Here is a 20,505-nt window from a genome sequence, read left to right as displayed (position 1 = left end):
CCACCCTATTCTCATATATTGTTTTAGGGTATTACTGTCCAGGAACAAAGAAAGTATCCTCAGTGAGTTGAAAACAAAAACAAAAATTGTCATACCTGCCAACTATTGATACCTTTATTTTCATATCCTGCAGACAGGTTGTAGTCACCCACAGCACTGTTGTACTAGTTTGAGCTATTGAAGTGTTCAACTGGAATCAAGTTCACTGGAGCTTACTGAAGAATATCTGATGGCTGAGTGGCTGAAGAGAAAAAAAAAAAGTATATGAAATGCACCGTTCGAAATCTTGGGGCTCGAACCACCCACATTATAGGGTCACTAGGCCATAAAGCTCACAAGGACCCAGTCCTGGCTAGTAGGTTGTAAGGGCCAAAGAGGGAGGCGAGTGACCGACCTGGGACATCAAGAACTCCTGCGCACCTGGGCCCCATACATAGGTATTGGTTGTATCCTACTGATGGCAGACCTCATCAAATAATTGGTTACACAATAATCAGACTACTAACTGCAGTATAGAAACATAATAATAACAAAATATGGGTGTATAAAGAAATACAGAAGTTGATGGATATGAACCATTAGGACCAACTAGTCTAGTATCTTTCGCACAATTCTTTATATGCATCTAAGAGGGAGATAAACACAACGTTCTGGAATAAGGAGAAAGCCTATACATATGTACAAAACCTGGATAAAGCTGTGCTTACATGCTTCTTACAAGACCACCCCAGCCTATGATCTAGCAGTCGGTCATTTTGCTTAGAACCGCTTGTTTGACAGGAAGGCAACCTGGCTGAGTGTATTCATCATACAGTATATGATTGGCTTATTTAGCCTGAGCAAGGTGATGTTATTGTGTTCAGTTTCAGGGCTTTATTTCTCGTGTTGAACCTTTTCTTGTATAGTTCATACCTGAGTCATTGTTTCCATATTTGATAGTTGGTTGGCGCCAAACAAAAGCCTCCAGGTATAATATTCACTGAATAAGTGAACTAAGTACATTTTAAGATCTAAGTGATCCATGTTGATTGAGATTTTTCTTTTGTCTCAAAAGGACATGCCCCCTATTAGCTATTTATTTTATCCAAACCTGGTATTTATTGACATGTAGGCATGTCTGAGTTTCCCTAAAAACAGTAGTGTTTTCTACTATAGTATGAATGATTATGGTTCTAAAAGATCCCAATTTGTTGTAATACACAATTCATAGTTGCACAGCCTCCTAAGCTGCTCTGTACATTGTCACGTAAAAATTTGGTCGCAATACCTGCAATGTGCAGCTGTCAAAACCCACAAATTGTTCAGGACAACACCTCCACATAAGTGAAAATAAGCATCTTCACTGTACTCTGAATACTGAAGATCCATAGCCAGTTACCAGGCTCCGCAACCTTTACCCCCTACAATGTGGGAGCCAAAGGATATCCACCACTGGTGGTCTGTTTCCACTAAAAAAAGTGGCTTTGCTTTGAAGTGAAATTACACATGCTGGTAAAAAGTAGGAAGAGAGAATTTTATGAAATACTAGGAAGCAAAACAATGTGTAGAGGGATAGATATATATACATATACAATGTCCCTCTTTTCATAAAAGGTCAATTGTAAAATTATATCAGACAGATGCCTAGGACCATCTTTGAAAATACCATAGTTCTAACAATATAATTCCCGGTGGTGACTTGGAGAAGTTGCACTTCACCTGGAGTCTCTAGGCAAAACCAGAAGATATCCCAGGCGTGGTATACAATGATCTATGGCCTATATGTTAATTAAAGAAGCACATTCAAATATCTTGTTATATTAATAAGAATAACATAGCCTATTTACCCCATTGGAAAAAATATGAATATAGAATAGACTTGTGCATCCAGGTTCGTAGGAACATTTTAATGAAAATTGTCTGTTTCGGGTGTTTGTACAAATCTCTGGATAACAAGGAGGGAACCAATAAAACAAAGGAAAACGTTTTCTGGGACGATTGCCAATAATTACAATATGTTGCTTTATCTGTGGTCATCCAGGCCTAAACAAGCATGTTGGCAGCAGCATTCCTAGAAAAAGTGGTTAAGGTTGAAAGTGGGTACATGTGGTGCCAGATCAGCGAGTCGTGATGCAGGCACAGGATAAGGCCCAGAGCATGGCTGAACACCAACAGATGGTGATGTATCCGAATCAGGGCAGCTGCCTGCTATAGCCTTAGTCTTCCGTTTAGGTGCAATCTCTGGGAAATATGGAAACAGGCAGGATACAGACTGTAGCTAAGGCACACGGCTTGGAAAGTCCTCAGGCAAGACGCTGTGGCTGGACTGGCGTGGGCCCGTCCTCAGCAAATAAGTATCAGAATTCAAGCAAGGTGGATAACTCAGGCAGGGCTCCAGACACACCACAGGAAAGCTCTCATGGAGGGAACTGGACATGCTGCAGCGGAGGCTGGCAGAAACATTGGCATACAGCAGCATACCAGCAGGTGGTAGCAGGCTGTAGTGGACTGTGACAGCAAATGCTGGCAGGAAACTGCCAGATGAAACCAATGCACAGTACTGAGAATGGTTGCAGTCCAAGCCAAAGGTCGGAAACCAGAATATCATGGCCAGCAGGGTATAAAAGAACAAAAACTAGAACGAGGTCACAGTCCAAAGCAAGAGGTCACACGCAGAAGACAAATCAGATGCAGCAAATCACAAGATTCGTATTCAAATAAAAATACAAATCTCAGGGGTCCTGTGGACCTCAAGCTTCTCCTGCTGGCAAACTGTTCCACATATCCACCACCCGCTTAGTAAAGTAAATATTCCTTACATTAAGTTAGACTATTCCATTAAAGAAAAGTTGTCAGGTGGACCTAAGCTTCTTCTATTAGGAGGCTGTTTCACATATCCACTACCCCCTTTGTAAAAAAAAATCTTCCTTACAAGTAAAACCTTAAAACCTTTTACATTAAATAAAAGTAAAAATCTCAGGAGGAGCACAATTAATATGCAGATGATATGAACCATTTCCCTGCCTGTAGGGAAAGCTGTATATTAATTTAGCTCTGCAGACAAGCAAGGATTATATTATAACTCAGAGAAACCAAATTTTGTAAAGTTGATGCCTTATTTGAGTAAGTGGTATTTATAGGGTGGCAAGCTTTCAAGACTATCTAGGTATTATAATATACACTCACTGGACACTTTATTAGGTACACCTTGCTAGTACCGGGTTGGATGCCCCTTTGCCTTTATTCTTTGTGACATACTTTCTAGAAGGTGCTGGAAACATTCCTCCAGAGATTTTGGTCCATATGGATATGATGGCATCTCGTAGTTGCTGCAGATGTGTCAGCTGCACATCCATGATGCGACTCTCCCGTTCCACCACATCCCAAAGGTGCTCTATTGCAGCAGTCCCCAACCTTTTTGGCACCAGGGATCGGTTTTGTGGAAGCCAATTTTTCTACGGCCCGGGGCGGGGTGTTTTGGGTTTGATTCAAGTGCATTACATTTATTGAGCGTTTTACTTTTATTATTATTATTCTTAATATATTTATTATTATCTATTATTATTATTATTAATATATTTTTCATTATTTATAATACTCCACAGCACTCTATACCTGGCTGTGTTTAAATATAAAACTTGTAAAGTGAAGCTGCTCCTTCTCTGGCTGCCTGTCCTCCTTCCTTGCGGTAGCCGCCAAACAGAAACAAAACGCAGTGTGGAAAACTTTATTGAAGACACAGCCTTCCCATAGAGTACCACGGTATGTCCAGTGTGCAATGCGATGCGCACGTAAGTTTTGCAGTAGGCAGCCGCGACAAGGCCAAAGTAATTCATTGTTTAGCATGCAGCGGCAGGTGGCGATTTTTCGTTGTGTCCAGGGGAGGGCTGGATGCCTAAGGCCTGGGGGGCAAGTCTAGTCAAGTGGTCCCTTGCGCTACCGAATCAGCCCACCATCCATGCCCATCTTTTCCTGATTTTCTAACACATATTGATGTAATGTGATGGTATTGGGAGTTCATCAGTACACTAAAAAAAAGTCATCATACATGGTGCCACTAAATAGTAAATAGCCTCTGAAATGACTACAAATTGAGGAGGGCGTTTTATCTCTGGATAAGTAAAAATCAACTAGTTCAATTTATCCCTACAATAAGGAAGTGCCAGGAAACAGATGACCAAATACATACCAGGACAGGCTGTGCCACACCGACCCCCAAACACACACCAGGACAGGCTCTGCCACACCGACACCCATACACACAAAGACTGATGCGGCCACACTGACAGCCGCATCAGTACAGGTTAATCTACACAAAGCATAAAACATGCTTCCCACACTGGTTTGTTTGTGTGTTTTTCCCCTTATATATTGATGCCCCAGCCAGGGGCCCCTTTAGTTTTAATGTATTCCCCCCACACCCCTGTGTATTGCCCCATGTGTATTCGTGCCCCGACACCCTTGTGTATTGATTTATGTGATGTCCTCAGCCTTGTGTATTGATGCCCCCTTTTGTACTGGTTAATATACCCATGTGTATTGCTCCCAGCCACCCACCCCCCTTTGTGTATTGATTTATGTGATGCCCCAACCACCCTGTTGTGTACTTATACTCCTCAGCCACCCCCTTTTTGTATTTATTGTCCCAAGGCACCCCGCCCCCTTTGAATAAAACTTTGAATTGGTACTTAGGGGCCCAAAACGTGCCAAGAAAATGTCCCCCACACCACTACACCCCCAACACCAGCCTGAACCGGTAATACAAAGCAGGATGGATCCATGCTTTCATGTTGTTTACTCCAAAGTCTGACCCTGCCATCTGAATGTCGTAGATGGAATTGAGACTCATCAGACCAAGCAACGTTCCTCCAGTCTTCCATTGTCCAATTTTGGTGAGCCTGTGTGAATTGAAGCCTCAGTTTCCTGTTCTTAGCTCACAGGGGTGGTTTGGTCTTCTGCTGCTGTAGCCCATCTGCTTCAAGGTTCAGCGTGTTTGAGTTACTGTTGCCTTTCTGTCATCTCGATCCAATCTGCCCTTTCTCCTATTGACATCAACAAGGCATTTTCGTCCATACAACTGCTGCTTACTGGATATTTTCTCTTTTTTCGGACCACTCTCTGTAAAGCCTAGAGGTTGTGCGTGAAAATCCCAGTAGATCAGCAGTTTTTGAAATACTCAGACCAGCCCGTCTTACACCAACAACCATGCCATGTTCAAAGTCACTTAAATCCCCTTTCTTCCCCATTCTAATGCTTGGTTTGAACTTCAGCAAGTTGTCTTGACCAAGTCTACATACCTAAGTGCATTGAGTTGCTGCCATGTGATTGACTGATTAGCTATTTGTGTTAACAAGCACTTGAACAGGTGTACCGAATAAAGTGCCCAGGGAGTGTCTATGTACACACTTGAACAATATATGCTCACACATACATATTGTACATATACACACATACAGACTGTCGTAACACACTGTGTACCTCTGGCGTATCATGGGTGCCAAGAGCATCATGGGTGCCTGGTGCTGAGGATTTTGGCCTTGTTATGGAAATAAATAAAAAAAAGAGAGAATCTTAACTCATTGGCATCCATGTGCAGGGCCGGCCTTAGGGGTGTGCGACCTGTGCGGTCGCACAGGGCACCATGGCAACAGGGGCGTCTGCCTGGGACTTAAATGAAAGCATCGGTGTATTTTTTTTTTAAACTGTATTTAACATCCTTCATATTAAATAAAGTTTAAAAAAAAAAAAACAGCAGGGGCGCCGAGCGGTTGCTCGTGAAGTTTTCAACAACCGCTTGGCGCCCCTCACTCTCCGTGACTCCGTCGTGGTGCAGGCATTTCATGTTGAGCGCTGGCATATGACATCATATTCCGGCGCTCAACATGAAATGTCGGCACTGCGGCAGAGCAGGAAGACGAATGCCTCCCGCTCCCACCGCAGGACTCCGGCAACAAGGTAAGTGAGGATAATGAGAAGTAGGGGGAGGGAGTAGATAGTTAGAAGGGACAGGGGAGGATAGTGAGAAGGGGGGCTGAAGTGAGAAGGGGCGAAAGGGGGGGGTGTAGTGAGAAGGGGCAAAGGGAGGGGTAGTGAGAAGGGGCAGAGGAGGAGTAGTGAGAAGGGGCACATGGGGGGTAGAGAGAAGAGATAGAGGGGGGTACTGAGAAGGTGATAAGGGGGAGAGGTAGTGAGATGGGGCGGGGGGGTAGTGAGAAGGGGGCGCCAGAGGAGTAGTCCGCACAGGGTGCCAGAACCCTTAAGGCCGGCTCTGTCCATGTGTACCGGATAAAATCAGTGCGAGGCAGATAGTATAAGATGTGATGGGATTGGGAGTTCATCAGTACACAGGACGCCTGAAGCCACAAATTAGTGCCACTAATCCTTTTTAATAAAAAATATGCAGATTGAAATAGATTAAATAACACAAAACCTTTACTTTTTCTCTCACTGATTGGTGGGCCTAGAAAGTTTTGTCCTCTGAGGTGAGAACAAATTTAAGAGCGCGTTTTAGCTCTAGATAAGTACCGTATTTGCTCGATTATAGGACGAGGTTTTTTTCAGAGCAAATGCTCTGAAAAATACCCCTCGTCTTCTAATCGGGGTCGTCTTCTAATCAGACCTCAAATAGAGGTCTGATTAGGAGACTAAGATCCAGATCCCCCGCACCGCTGCAGGGGACCTGGATCCTCCTGTCTCACCCCCCCCCATCATACACACACTTACCGGTGCTTCCTGCTGTGTTGCCGGGGCAGCGGGTTGACGTCTACGCGATCCGCGTAGACAACGTCCGCTGCAGCCGGAAGGAGGTGTGGCTAGCAGCGGGGGTTGTCTGCGTCCGTCGCGTAGACCTTCCCCGACTGTCAGAGATCAGAGTATACCACTGACATTGTGGGCGGTCTTCTGACATCACTGGGCTAACCCCACAAGCAGGAAATCACTGTGGTTGGAGGAGAAGTGGGTGGCGCACCGCTCTGTGATCTGTAGTTTCTCCATTGTGACCCAGAGAAGCAGTGCTTCATCTGGAGTCTCCAGGCAAAACCCGGAGAGTACTCAGGTATGCTGGCTATTCCGACCAGGTTACCTGAATAGCCACCCATGATGCTGCTACCTAAATAGTAAAAGAGGGGATGGTACCTGGAATAGTGGGACGATGCCCAAAAATGATTAATCTTCACACTATAGTAAGGTGACCACATTTTATTTCTGCCATTCAGGGACACACTATGAAGCGCACGAGACTACACACACAGGTGTGTGTGTATATATATATAGTAACGTTTCAGCCTTTGCTGTCTGGACCTGTTTAAACTTTGTGCTGCTCATTTTCATTACCAACCACTAGTGGCCACCCTTGTCACTCTGAACCACTCAGAGTGATTATCATGTCCAGCTGCACTTTATTACCTGATCAAGACTATATAAACCTGCCCAGCCCTTCAGTCTGGGCCTTGACATTGACGTTATAGGACTTCCTGCTTTGGTTCCTGAACTGTTCCTGAGTTACGGCCAGTGCCCCACAAGTGGACTCCAAAGCCGTGCGCCCTGCAAGTGGGATATCTGCCGTGTGTGCCCCATCCAGAGGGCTTCCTGCCGTGTGTGCCCCATCCAGAGGACTTCCTGCCATGTGTGCCCCATCCAGAGGGCTTCCTGCCGTGTGTGCCCCATCCAGAGGGCTTCCTGCCGTGTGTGCCCCATCCAGAGGGCTTCCAGCCAAGAGACTTTCCTTGTTTATATGTTGTACCATCATCTGCAATACAACTATTATCAGCATCTTCTGTCTGTGATTTTTTTCTTGCGCCTGTCTGTACCAACCCCAAGCCATCATGCATCGTGGGGTACAGACAGAGCCCCTCGTATCCCCTGCACCTGGGCTGCTATCAGACCTGATAACCCGGTCCATGACATATATATATATATATGCGTTAGACATGCATTTTTAACTACATAATATGTACTTATCTCTTCAGACCCTGCTGCTGATATATATTAATAGTAGCCCCTGTTGTCAATATATATATATAAATATTAGACCCCGCTGACAATATACATAAATATTAGACCCTGCTGCCAACGCATTTTATATTGAAAAAATTGGACCCTGCGCAATTAATTGGGCCCCCACTCCACGCTCCCTAGCATGCAATCACTCCCTCTGCTGCCGCACCAAAAAATATTTGCCACACTGACAGCAGATTAGTCAGTGCAGTCTTTCCTCCTTCTAACCCTACCATGACATTGAGGGGTCCTCTCCCCCATAATCATCCCAGTGGCCCCTCATTCACTAAGCCATTCCTCTCTTTTACTTACTCCCTGTAGTTCAGGTATAGATCAAATAAACAACACATGAAACAGCACTTGCATGTATAGATCAACTGAATAAGACACACAAACCCTGTATTTGCAGGTAAACATAAATAATGTATGGAAACATACCATAGCAGGTATAGATCAACACATTAACACGCAAACCCAGCTTTTCACGTATAAATCAATTGGAATTCACATAAAAAACTCAGCAATAAAGGTATAGATAAAACCTTAAATTTCAGGCATAAATCACAGGTTGCAGACCCCAAAGCCAGCCCTGGCGTCCACACTGACCCCCGGTTCCTACGCCCATGCCCACACATTAATTCATACTCTCACTCATTCAGACAATTCACCCACACATTAATTCAGACTCACTCATTCACACAATTCATCCACACATTAATTCATTCATTTTCTCACTCTTTCTTTAATTTCAATATTCTTACTGCCCCCTTCCTCACTATCTCCCCTCTCCTTTCTCACTAGCTTACTTACCTTGTAGAGGTCCTGCGGTGGGATGTCATATTCCGGCGCTCAGCATGAAATGCCGGCACCAAGACCAAGTTTGAGACGTCGCGGAGGAGAGTGAGGGGTGCCAAGTGGTTGCTGAAAACTTCATGAGCGAGCGATTGGCGCCCCTCTCTCTCTTCAGCGTCAAAAAACAAAAACTACGGCATTTCAATTCCGGGACAATGCGTCCCATTGCGGGACTTCCCGGGCAACATGTGGTCACCCTGCACTATAGTTTTGACCTAAATACATTTTTCAAAGAAGGCATAACTGGCTGGTACATATGCAGTTCAGTAACATGGGGAAATCACCGATGCAATCATCCTACTCTCCCCATGAAAACAATCTAGTGTGAAAATCTTGGGCACGGCCACTTTATTAACCTGAGACAGGTCAGCTGCTTGGCACGCATGCGCTGAGGGAATAATTTCATGAGAAATGGTGGGCGGGTTTCATGGGGTCGCGTCACAGGAGGTGGGAACGGCCTCCTGCTGCGCGCTCCCGAAGTGACAAGTCGTAAGTGTGCACGCAGAGGTGACGGTGCCGCCCCGGATACACCGAGTGACGGGGTCCTGGGAAACAGGAGACACTACGGTGATAGGGAGAACCACAGAACGGGTGAGGAGTTATTCGGAAAGAGACGGCTTCCGGGAGAACCAGGCCTGCAGGATGATGTGAAAGTTAGAAGAGTAGCGACTGTCACTATGACTGTGGGATTAACACATATACAGGCAATCTAATGGAAAGTGAGTGAGTGTGAGAGACGTCCCTGGGGGTCACACTAAGTGGGTCACAGGCACATACATGACCTGTGCGTGAGAGAGACTGACCGTGTGAGTGGGGCTCTATTCGGATAATTACCAAAGTAACCCTCGGATACTGCGTGCGCTGCAAGAGCCTCAGGGAAGGAATATGGATTTATGGTGCGCTCACTGAAAATATGAGGCAGAAAAGTTCTTGCAGTATGAGACAGCAAAGAGTGACTTTAACTCTTCAAGTACAAAGTTGTGAGTGTGACACACTTTCAAAGATTGTTAGGTGGTTGAATAGGACGGACTCACAATCTCAAGTAATGGTTGGTAGGGTCACAATGTAGCCAGACTTTAGTGATTATTAATATAATGCTTGTACAAAATGGTGCATCATAAGAACCAGTGTTTTATTTCATGTTCTAAGACTTTTTGGAGTTGTGTGTACAAAAAAAAGTCTAGTTCAAGGTTCAAAAGTTATTCTATCACTGTAGCAGCCACATAAATGGTCCTGCTGATTGGATCACTGAGTTGCCATGGTAATGGATTTATTTTTGAAGGTGACACCTTTTATTGAACCAACAGAGAAGAAGATGTAGAGTGGAATCTGTTGGCCCAATGAAAAGGTATCACCTTTTGTCTTGGACCACCACGGCTACAATCATTTTAAGGGTTACAGGACCGTAATAGAATGGCAGGGTCTTGGGGGAGAAAAGATTGTCGAAAGTCACGGGGGAAATGTAAGTATGGCATCAGTGGACATATTTAACCCCTTAATGACAAAGCCCGTACATGTACGGGCTCAAAATGCATTGCTTTCAATGGGTTTTGGGACCGCCCATTGTCCTTAAGGGGTTAAAAAGCAAGGCGCAGGAGCAGAAGTTTATAGACGTAAAAGAAAAAAAACAAAAACCACGCAGCCCTATATGTATGTTCAGCTGCTTTGCAGTAAGGATGGTTTACTCAATAACTAGTGGACAGTATCTGCTGAGCTAAAGTGTTCAGTCAGAATGGCAGATTAGTTTAGAATACATGTTCAAAGCCTCATTACCCATGGCGTGATCTGAACTTTGCTCCTTAATTTGTAGAGCAGCTTTCTGGTGTCAAAATAATTATTCAGTTAAAACATATTAATACGCTGACGAAAGAAGTGCTTAATTCCCTTTATTAGCAACTTGAATGTTCCATGCGTGTGACAAGTTTTCTTCTAGAATGTACAGGCGAATTAAGAGTTAAACGTGCAAGTTGCACTGTTCTAATTTCCCACATCTCCCAGTGCCTGCCATGCTCTCAGCTGATGCAAAGGAATTTACTGGGTGTTACAAATATTTTTCAGTCTTTGTCTGTAAAAGTTTCTGGCTGGCAGTTTTTTTTACTTAACTAATGCTATTTTCCATGTTTATTATGAGGCTCTCAGAATCAATGATGTCATTTGTCTAAAACACTGACTTTTTTGTAGCTTAAAGGCCATTGGTAAACTCTGTTGCTCATCCATCAGAAGCGCTATAGCAAGTAGACACAAATAGGTCGATAGACTGGACGTTTGGATTGCGTGGAAGGACTTGCTCCAGGGCTATGATGTTAACGGTTTAAGAAATATGAAAGGCCCCTTGTTATATATAGTAAACCTCTTCTGAAGGCCAGTTTTTCTTGCATCATGTTTTACATTCTCATCTTGTTATTCTCAGAGTTATTTCTCTGCAGTGAATAATGCAGGGAACACATTATACCAAAAACCAAATATATATTAAGGTTTAATGCTAAAGATATTTAATTGGTACATGAATGGCAAATACATGTTTTTTTTTGCTGTACGTAAGTATTGAGCAACAATGTTCCAGAATAGGGAAGAAGCCAGAGATTAATAAATGTACCATTGAAAGAACTTTGTGCTACTATGTTGGCAATGAGTGAAAGTAGAGAACCATTTGCTTGTTTTTTTTATCCAGGTGTATACTTCCTTAAATAATTGATGTCTCTTTTTCTGTAGGTGACTCGCCATTTAATCCTCATCCCAAACTTGGAGATCTTCTTGATGCTATTGTCAAAATTTTCATTGGTGGATATTTCAGGCGACCTTGCATCATACTGCTGCAGATGAAGTGTTGGAATTGGAAACAATTAAAATGAGTTGGCTTTGAAAATTAAGTCTCATGAATGTTGCCGGTTTTTAAAAACAAAATATAAATTATTTTGCTTGTACTCTGAGGATTCTAAAAGCGTATCAACTTTGCCCAGCTTTTCAGTGTCCTGTTGAGCTGGTTTTGCACTGGTTTGATCTGCAGGAGACTCGCCTTTTGTGCCTCTCTGCATTGTTTGTTTTGTGCAAGGCTCCCTGTACATTTGCAGGAGCTTTAATGTAAATGACCGAAGGCATGAAGGCAATGGTTACTGACACAGTCTGAAGTATTCCCCTGGAATTGTGGAGAGAGGATCAAGATATGGCGTCCCGAGAGAGGCTCTATGAATTGTGGATGCTATATTGCAGTAAGGTAAGTGTTCCTGAACCAACTAGTAAAGTACTAAAAGTAGTAGTAGAAAATCTTGCATTCTAGTTCACATAAATTATTATTAACCCCTTAATGACAATTGACGGTCTGGGCACGTCACCTGAAAACAAAGGGTTAACGACAATTGACTTGCCAGGACTGTCATGACTTCAAACGCATTGAGCAACACCACGATGGGAATCAGGGGCCACCTCCATGGGGCATGAACGTCTGCCATACACTGGATGGCCAGCGGACGGCCATTTTAAAAGAGTTCAACTTCAATGGTGTCGACTAAATGCCTCGTCACAGTCTGTGAGCAGGATTGAAATTGGGGGTTGTGCAGATGCCTTATGAAATTAAAGGCTTGCACGCGCTGCCCAATGGCCGTGCCTCAGTACTTCGTCCCACATATTTAATTTCATGAACGCCGGCCTCCACCCGCTGCCCCCACCAGACACCAGGGAGTCAGAAGCAGTGGTATATGGGGGGGGCATAAGGCTTTTCTGGAGGCAGAGTGCCCCATGAAATGCCTCTTAACCCCCTTTATTCCAGTCTGCCTCCAGAAATGCCCTTTAACCTCCTATAGGCCACTCTGTCCCATGATATGCCTTTTAACCCCCTATATGCCACAGTGGCATATAGTGGTATAAGGCATTTCTGGAGGCAGAGTGGCATATAGGGGGTTAAAAGGCATATCATGGGCAGAGTGGTATATAGGGGGTATAAGGCATCACTGTTGAAGGAAGGAGAGATACCAAACGTGGGAGTGAAAATGGTGTTTCAGAGACCAGCTTTTTTCATCGAATTAAAGTGTGGCTGGTGCTGCAATCATGTGAACACCATACTTAACAGTTCAAAACTCTCCAGTGGAGACTTAAGCAACTGAGGAGGTATTCCCGGTGTCTGCTGCTGTTTTTAGAAAAGGATGCTGGGATTGCAGAAAGCAGAAACCCTGTTGCATCTCCCTAACATCTTTGTAGTTGTGCTAAGCCAATGCAGAAATATGGTGCTGTTCTAGAATATTGGTCTAGAATTGTTTATACCCGATTAACTAAGTTTCTTGATTCCAACTCCCTACTTGACCCTCTTCAATCTGATTTTCGCCCTCTACACTCTACTGAGACCGCCCTTACTAAAGTTACGTATGACTTACTCACTGCTAAATCCAAGGGCCACGACTCCATACTAATCCTACTGGACCTTTCTGCTGCTTTTGACACAGTGGACCACCCTCTTCTCCTTCAGACTCTTCATGCTCTTGGTCTCCGTGACACTGTTGTCTCCTGGTTCACTTCCTACCTCTCTGATCGTACCTTCAGCGTCTCTGTCTCCAGTAACACTTCCCCTCCCCCTCTCAGTCCTAGGACCCCTTCTGTTCTCTATTTACACTTTCACACTTGGCAAATTAATCTCATCCTTTGGCTTTCGATACCACCTGTATGCTGATGACACCCAGATCTATCCATTCTCTCCTGATCCCTCTCCCTCTGTCTTAGATCGTGCAACTAACTCGCCTCTGTCTCTACCTGGATGTCTGCACGTTTCCTGAAACTCAATCTCTCCAAAACCGAACTTCTCATCTTCCCTCCCTCCAACGCTAAGATTACCCCGTCAGTTTCCCTCAATGTTAATGGTGCTATCATCTCCCCGTCTCCTCATGCCCGCTCTGTTGGTGTCACCCTGGACTCCGACCTTTCGTTCACCCCCCACATTTTCTGTCTCTAAAAACTGTCACCATCTTAAAAACATTGCCGGCATCCGTCACTTTCTAACACAGCATGCCACTAAGGCTCTTGTCCATGCCCTTATTGTCTCTTGCCTTGATTATTGTAATTTCTGTTTTAGCTGGTCTCCCTCTCAACCGTCTCACCCCTCTGCAATCCACCATGAATGCTGCTGCCAGGCTTATCTTACTCTCCCATCGCTTCACAAACACCTCTCCCCTCTGTCAGTCTCTTCACTGGCTGCCCTACACTGTATTTGACGCTATACAGAAGTTGAATTATTGTTCAAAGAGTACAAAAAATGTTTAAGATTTAAATCCATTCATACAATAACATTGATGGGGTTGGTACTAAATACATGCCATTGCAATGCCACTGGTATTTAGTGCCATGCGCTTAGATACAGCTGAAATCTTTTCTTAGGTTTCAGGCACCATGTTTATATATTGTGGTAAGCTTGCTACATACCAACTGGAAAATGCTTAGCATTGCTATCATATTATCTGGTGTTGTAAAGATTTAGTTTTTTCTTTCAGTTCGATCGTTGTGAGTATCTCTATTTCACCTAAACAGAGATCTCCATTGTTGTTTATTGGCTTTTACTAGGTCAGATTGAAGATGCTTCTGGTCTGTTTCCCAGATTACCAAATTATATGGCTGATTTTTGTGCACAAAATTTAATATAATTTAAATGCTTATTTCAATTTATAGTAATAGATTATTTCATCTTGGAGAGACTATGATCTGTATCAATAGGTGCAAAATTAGCTTAGCAGCTTCTTCTCTTGCATTCCTAACATGCCTGATATAGAAATTCACAGTGGGGCTTGGTAAATTAGCATAGACTTACAATTTGTATGTTTAAGGAACAGGCATGTAAGAAAAAAGTTATGTCAGTATTCATTTGATAGATTGTGATGCAATCTGCATATCCAAAAACTTGGGCTGCTGGTTTTCCTGGAGAACTGGTTTGAAAACCACTGCTCTAATGTGTTTGATAAATTATATTTTATCAACAAGAAAAAGGAGAAACAATTTAATCAATATATTAATTGTTACATTAGCAAGGTAAAAATAACTTGCTTACATAAAAAATATTTTATAAGTATGTGCATTTCTATGTAATTTATAGGATACAGTCTTTTTGTGCAACAATTTTACGCTATACATCTCATACTTGGGTTGCCATGCATTTAGGGTAAATCAAATTTTTATTGTATTTTTCAAACAATAGAGGGAGGGATACAGAAAAGATAAAAGGGAGGGGGGGACATAGGTAGCATCACAGTAGGTTACAGGAGTAGTTCCCAGCATGCCGACGCGTAACAAAAGAAGGGCAATAATGAAATGCAATGACAATATCACACGAAATGACATATGTAATACCAACGGAACAGGGGACCAGGCACATGTCCAGCAAAAAGAGGATACAACAATGAGGAATCCAAAAGCACGCAGGTGAATGTTGATGCATGTTCTAGAACAGCAGAGCTGGTGGACACCATGTAGTATCGCCGCCCGGCCGCGGTGTAAAGACAGCATCATGTAATGTGTAAGTGGAAAATGGGTGAGAGAAAGAAAATGAAAATAGCAATCCTTAGGGTCGCACAAACGGACCATGAGACAAGGCCCAGGACCAGCGGGTCAAACGTGCGATAGGCATGCATTTAAATGGCCATAAGTATCCAAGAAAAAGTTAGGAAACTTAGAAGCTGGATCTCGAATAATAGGTGCACCCGTCGTGATACGTTTAGAAGTTTAAACTAAATTAGCTGCCCTTGCATTTCGGGGCTTCTTGCTAGTATTTTGTTTTTGTATCTTTGTTTTTTTTTTAATGTCCCATCACCAGTGCAGTCTGCATTAAAATCAGTTTCTTACCCACCGTTCAACCTTCATATGTAACTTCAATCCCACTTGTGATTTATGGAGCTAGCGTACTTATAAATGTGTAGGATGCCCCGAAACATTTCCACAGGGCAGCTTGTTAAAAGGGTGGCAGGACCTCTGGAGCTGCCTGTGTTTTTGGTGTGTGTGTGTTTATGTATGTGTATATATATATCACACACACGTTTCTTTTTATGGTGTTCTTTTTATCAGGAAAAAAGTTTGATATCCTAACAATAACATATGTTAGGTGAACTGGGAAGAGGAATTATTTTTAATTATTAGCTAAGTTACTGATGGCTCAGTTGTTCCTTGTAGATGGTTGCACAAAAAACAAAGCAGGCGCGTAATATCTGTGAAACAGGGTCAACAGGTAACTCCATCTACCTAGCAATTAACAGTGGTTAATATATAATCCTTCTTTTCATTGCCAAAAAAGCAACAGTAGTCTATGGTAGAGAGTGCATTGTTCTCTCCTACCAGATATTTTTTTCATGTACCTCTTTCACATGACTCTCAGAGACACTGTTTACAACAGTCATGTGTTTTCGTTTTAGGAAATTGACCTACATATGCAAATGATTGATTTCACTTTGTGTGCACATTACACACAGTAGGAGCTTAGACGGTGGGAGGCTATTTTATAGGGTAGCCTTTTAGCCTCCAGATTCTGTTTGAGACAGATTGCTCTCCTAATGGCTTAGTGGAAATGACCAGGAGAACTACACCCTGGCATCTCCATTAAGTGAACTGTGGGTCATGGAACAGATTGGGCATCCTTTGATTGGACAGTCTATGTGTGTGAATGATATACAGAAACAAATATTTTATTTATAAGTAAGTGTTACATGTGTGTCATGTTTTAAGCTGTTTTAAATTATACACACTGGACATGGTTTTATTGGGGCACATTCTTCTGTCATAGGACCATGTAAGTGGGCTGTAAATTGATATTTTTTTCTTGTATTAGCTGCTCCCCCCCCCATAGAATGAAGCAGGGAGTCATGGCTGAATAAGTGTAAATACAATGTTCACCCAATTGAATTGGAAACAGTTGAAATCTGAATCAGAGAACAGTGCTTCTTGTTTGCATTACGCACATTTATATACTTTTGAATGCTCTCATAATGTCTGTTACTCTTTGCTGTTTGCATGTTGCTAATATGATCGTGTCAGAATTATTTTCTATCACGAACAAAGTCGCTCAGCACTCCAGTAGTTAAGCGAGGTGTGTTTAATTCCACAACAAGGACAACGTTTCGACCTTACAAAGACCTTAAGGTCGAAATGTTGCCCTTGTTGTTGAATTAAACACACCTCACTTAACTACTGGAGTGCCGAGCGACTTTGTGATATTTTGGGTTGCTGATGGAGCCCGATTTGATCACCAGAAATATTGGAGTGCTGTTTCTTCATTAGAATTATTTTGTAGTGATAGCTATATAAATTTCTATGGGGTCTGTTCACTAAAGTGAGATACTGTAGGAGAGAGGGCGCACTCGTTGTGCCACATGCTTTAGATACCCATCTGGTGATATAAAATACAAACGTCACATCATTAGAGTAACCTAGCTCAGAAGAATGGACTTTTATGTATCAAAGGAATAATTTGCTTCTTTGACAAGTGCTGAGCCACTTTGGTTTCAGCTCCTTGTTTGTGCTATACATTATGAAGGGCTGCAGGGATATCTTGGCCCTGTATGATTTATAGATAAATCAGTGGGATTTCTGCAGTGACAGCTCGGCCCTTCTTGCAGGGTTGCCCTTTATAATGAATAGTGACGTAAGGAAGATGAAACCACAGCACTCCCTTTAAATGGTAAACTGTTCATTTAATTAATATATTTTCTCAAGGTCCACAATATCACGATTGTACAGACTTCCATTGGTCCTCAAGTGGTAAATAATTATTAATCCGATAAATTGATTCTTATTTCTCATTAAGTAGTGTTTTATACCTGTTATGGGGTTTTGCAGGATTATTATTGCCCATTAGAATTTTCCTTCTCTTGTATTCAGCATCTCCTCCATTTTGGAGGCAGATTGTCAGCCTTTCACATGTTGAATTACATAACTTTATGATTTGAATTACAACTGTTATATAGGTTGCAACCATTTTGACAGATCATGGCTTGACTGATGTAAAATACTTTTACTCTTTCAACTAGTATATCTGAAGCATCTTCCCATAAGTAGTAGTGGCAGCCACGGTAAGCTTAGCTGACTGTATTACAGAATGAAATGGGCATCACTGCCTCTTTAATGCATTTATCATTTAGCAGGGTAATGCTGCTCAGAGATCATGTGCATTTGCAAATTTCTTACATCATACTTCTTAAACCATGCATGCACATTTACATAAAACATACAATACAAGTGCTACCAGTCACATCAAATTTTTATTGTGTATATTGAATTTTTATGAAGCATATTAAAATAATGACCTCCCAATAGCGGTTCTCGTGGAGTGTGTGATTCTAGCAAAACAATGGGTATTGACACTTAAGATGGTCTCATAGGAATGGTGAGCAATAGATACATTATTAATCATGCTGTCATTATATTTCACCCATAGTAGACGTGCCCTTGCTTCATGGCATATTTTTGTAAAAGGATTGTTGAAGTGACCTTTCTCTGGCAATATAACAGGTTTTACAGGTTCTGATGCCTTATCAGATCATTTTGTAAGCCTATTAAAAGCCATTATGTTTACTGATTTCACTTTACTTTCACTGCAGGGAAACCCATAAACAATTGCAATAAAAATTATATTTTGTGTGCTTTAACTTGAATGCATCACCCCTGGAATATTTCCATCCAATATACAGTATCTCACAAAAGTGAGTACACCCCTCACCTTTTTGTAAATATTTTATTATATCTTTTCGTGTGACAACACTGAAGAAAGTACACTCTGCTACAATGTAAAGTAGTGAGTGTACAGCCTGTATAACAGTGTAAATTTGCTGCCCCTTAAAATATAAATCAACACACAGCCATTAATGTCTAAACCTTGGCAACAAAAATGAGTACACCCCTAATTGGAAATGTCCAAATTGGGCCCAATTAGCCATTTTCCCTCCCCGGTGTCATGTGACTCGTTAGTGTTACAAGGTCTCAGGTGTGAATGGGGAGCAGGTGTGTTATCGCTCTCACACTCTCTCATACTGGTCACTGGAAGTCCAACATGGCACCTCATGGCAAAGAACTCTCTGAGGATCTGAAAAAAAGAATTGTTGCTCTACATAAAGATGGCCTAGGCTATAAGAAGATTGCCAAGACCCTGAAACTGAGCTGCAGCATGGTGGGCAAGACCATACAGCGGTTTCGCAGGACAGATTCCACTCAGAAGTTGAGTGCACGTGCTCAGCGTAATATCCAGAGGTTGTCTTTGGGGAAATAGATGTATGAGTGCTGCCAGAATTGCTGCAGAGGTTGAAGGGGTGGGGGGTCAGCCTGTCAGTGCCCAGACCACATGCCGCACACTGCATCAAATTGGTCTGCATGGCTGTCGTCCCAGAAGGAAGCCTCATCTAGTTTTCAAAAATAGATTGTTTCATTGGGCCTTCTCTTCCTAACCTCACAAGTCTCTACTGGATAGATGAGCATTTTTACTCACAGAAACTCTCCAAAATCTTGTGGAAATCTTTCCCAGATGAGTGGAAGGGGGGGACCAACTACATATTCTATGGCCTATGCGTGTGGAATGCAATGTCATAAAAGTCCTTGTCACCCAATACTTTTGTCCCTTTAGTGTGTATTGTGTCTTGTAGGGACTATCCAGTTTCCAGTTTGAATTGTTTGTGTTCCTGTTTAATGTGGTTAGCAGACTTGATATATGATTATTTTTTTTGTGATATAGACTTTATAAACTTTTTTTTATATATAGTGAAGTGTAATTACTAATTAAATATATTAAAAAGTGACTGCTTCTGATTTTCTACAGAAACAAAAATCTGTGTGATTTCATGTATAAAGTTATCTACGGTGACAGTTTAATACTGTAGCTTGTACGTGGCAGGATTATCTGAATAGGCGGTGTTTAGTTATGCACTGGGTGTAATGCTTTAATATAAAACTACTGCCGAGTTTAGCATAGCAGGCTGTCTCTAGTTATAGAAGCTTTTTGTTTTTTTTTATATCAGGAATGTGAGCTTACATAACTGTAGGCTGTTTTCTATTTAATAATTGGAAACCTCAAAATCTAGACTTCAGTTAATGCTTTAAATTCGAAATGTTACTAGTTTTCTTTTTACATTTAAATATTGTCACCATCCTTGGTTTCCCAGACCAGTTTGCTTTCAGAGGTTCTTCCACGTAGGCATTTGAGCCAGAAATAGTGAGATACTGTAGGAAAGGGGGCGCACTCGTTGTGCCACATGCTTTAGATATAGATCTGGTGATATAAAATTCAAAGATCTCATCAGTAGAGTAACTTAGCTCACAAGAATGGACTTTTATGTATCAAAGGAATAATTTGCTTCTTTGACAGGGTCATTGATAGCTGAACGTTTCAGTGATACCGCAGGTTACCCCACTTTTCTAGCAATGGTGCTAATAATTTGCAGTACCATTGAAAATAGAATCAAAGATTATATTATCACAGTAGAATCTGACCGTGAGACTGGAGATTGAAAGTCACTCGCTAAAAGACATTGGCGTGTTTTTATCTGTAGCTGGTTTATGTTGGTAACATAAAAAAGAACAAATAAAAATAATCAGCTTCATTTTTGTTAAAGCTCTATGAACTACTGTAATATTTTTTATTCTACTTTTTAATTCAGTTTTGTAGTTTCTTAAAAAAAATGGAATTGGTGTCCATTGTTGGCTCGCAAAACAAGCATTACTTCATAGTTG

General features: G+C 42.1%; 1 protein-coding gene across 3 annotated transcripts in view; it reads left to right on the top strand.

The window, feature by feature from the left end:
- The first annotated feature begins 9,275 nt into the window (after positions 1-9,275).
- Positions 9,276-20,505, top strand: part of NBEAL1 (neurobeachin like 1) — a 54,293-nt gene continuing 43,063 nt past the window's right edge. For 2 of the 3 annotated variants that reach the window (XM_053470662.1, XM_053470659.1), the window contains exons 1-2: positions 9,276-9,417; positions 11,539-12,040. In XM_053470662.1, the coding sequence (XP_053326637.1) occupies positions 11,990-12,040 (51 nt within the window). In that variant the 5' untranslated portion in view covers positions 9,276-9,417; positions 11,539-11,989. Of the gene's footprint in view, positions 9,546-11,538; positions 12,041-20,505 lie in introns of all 3 variants that reach the window. The other variant, XM_053470661.1, reaches the window with a different exon arrangement.

This window comes from Spea bombifrons, chromosome 7 (genome assembly GCF_027358695.1).
Source record: "Spea bombifrons isolate aSpeBom1 chromosome 7, aSpeBom1.2.pri, whole genome shotgun sequence".
Classification (NCBI taxonomy): Eukaryota; Metazoa; Chordata; class Amphibia; order Anura; family Pelobatidae; genus Spea; species Spea bombifrons.
This window is presented reverse-complemented; position numbering and strand designations above follow the sequence as displayed.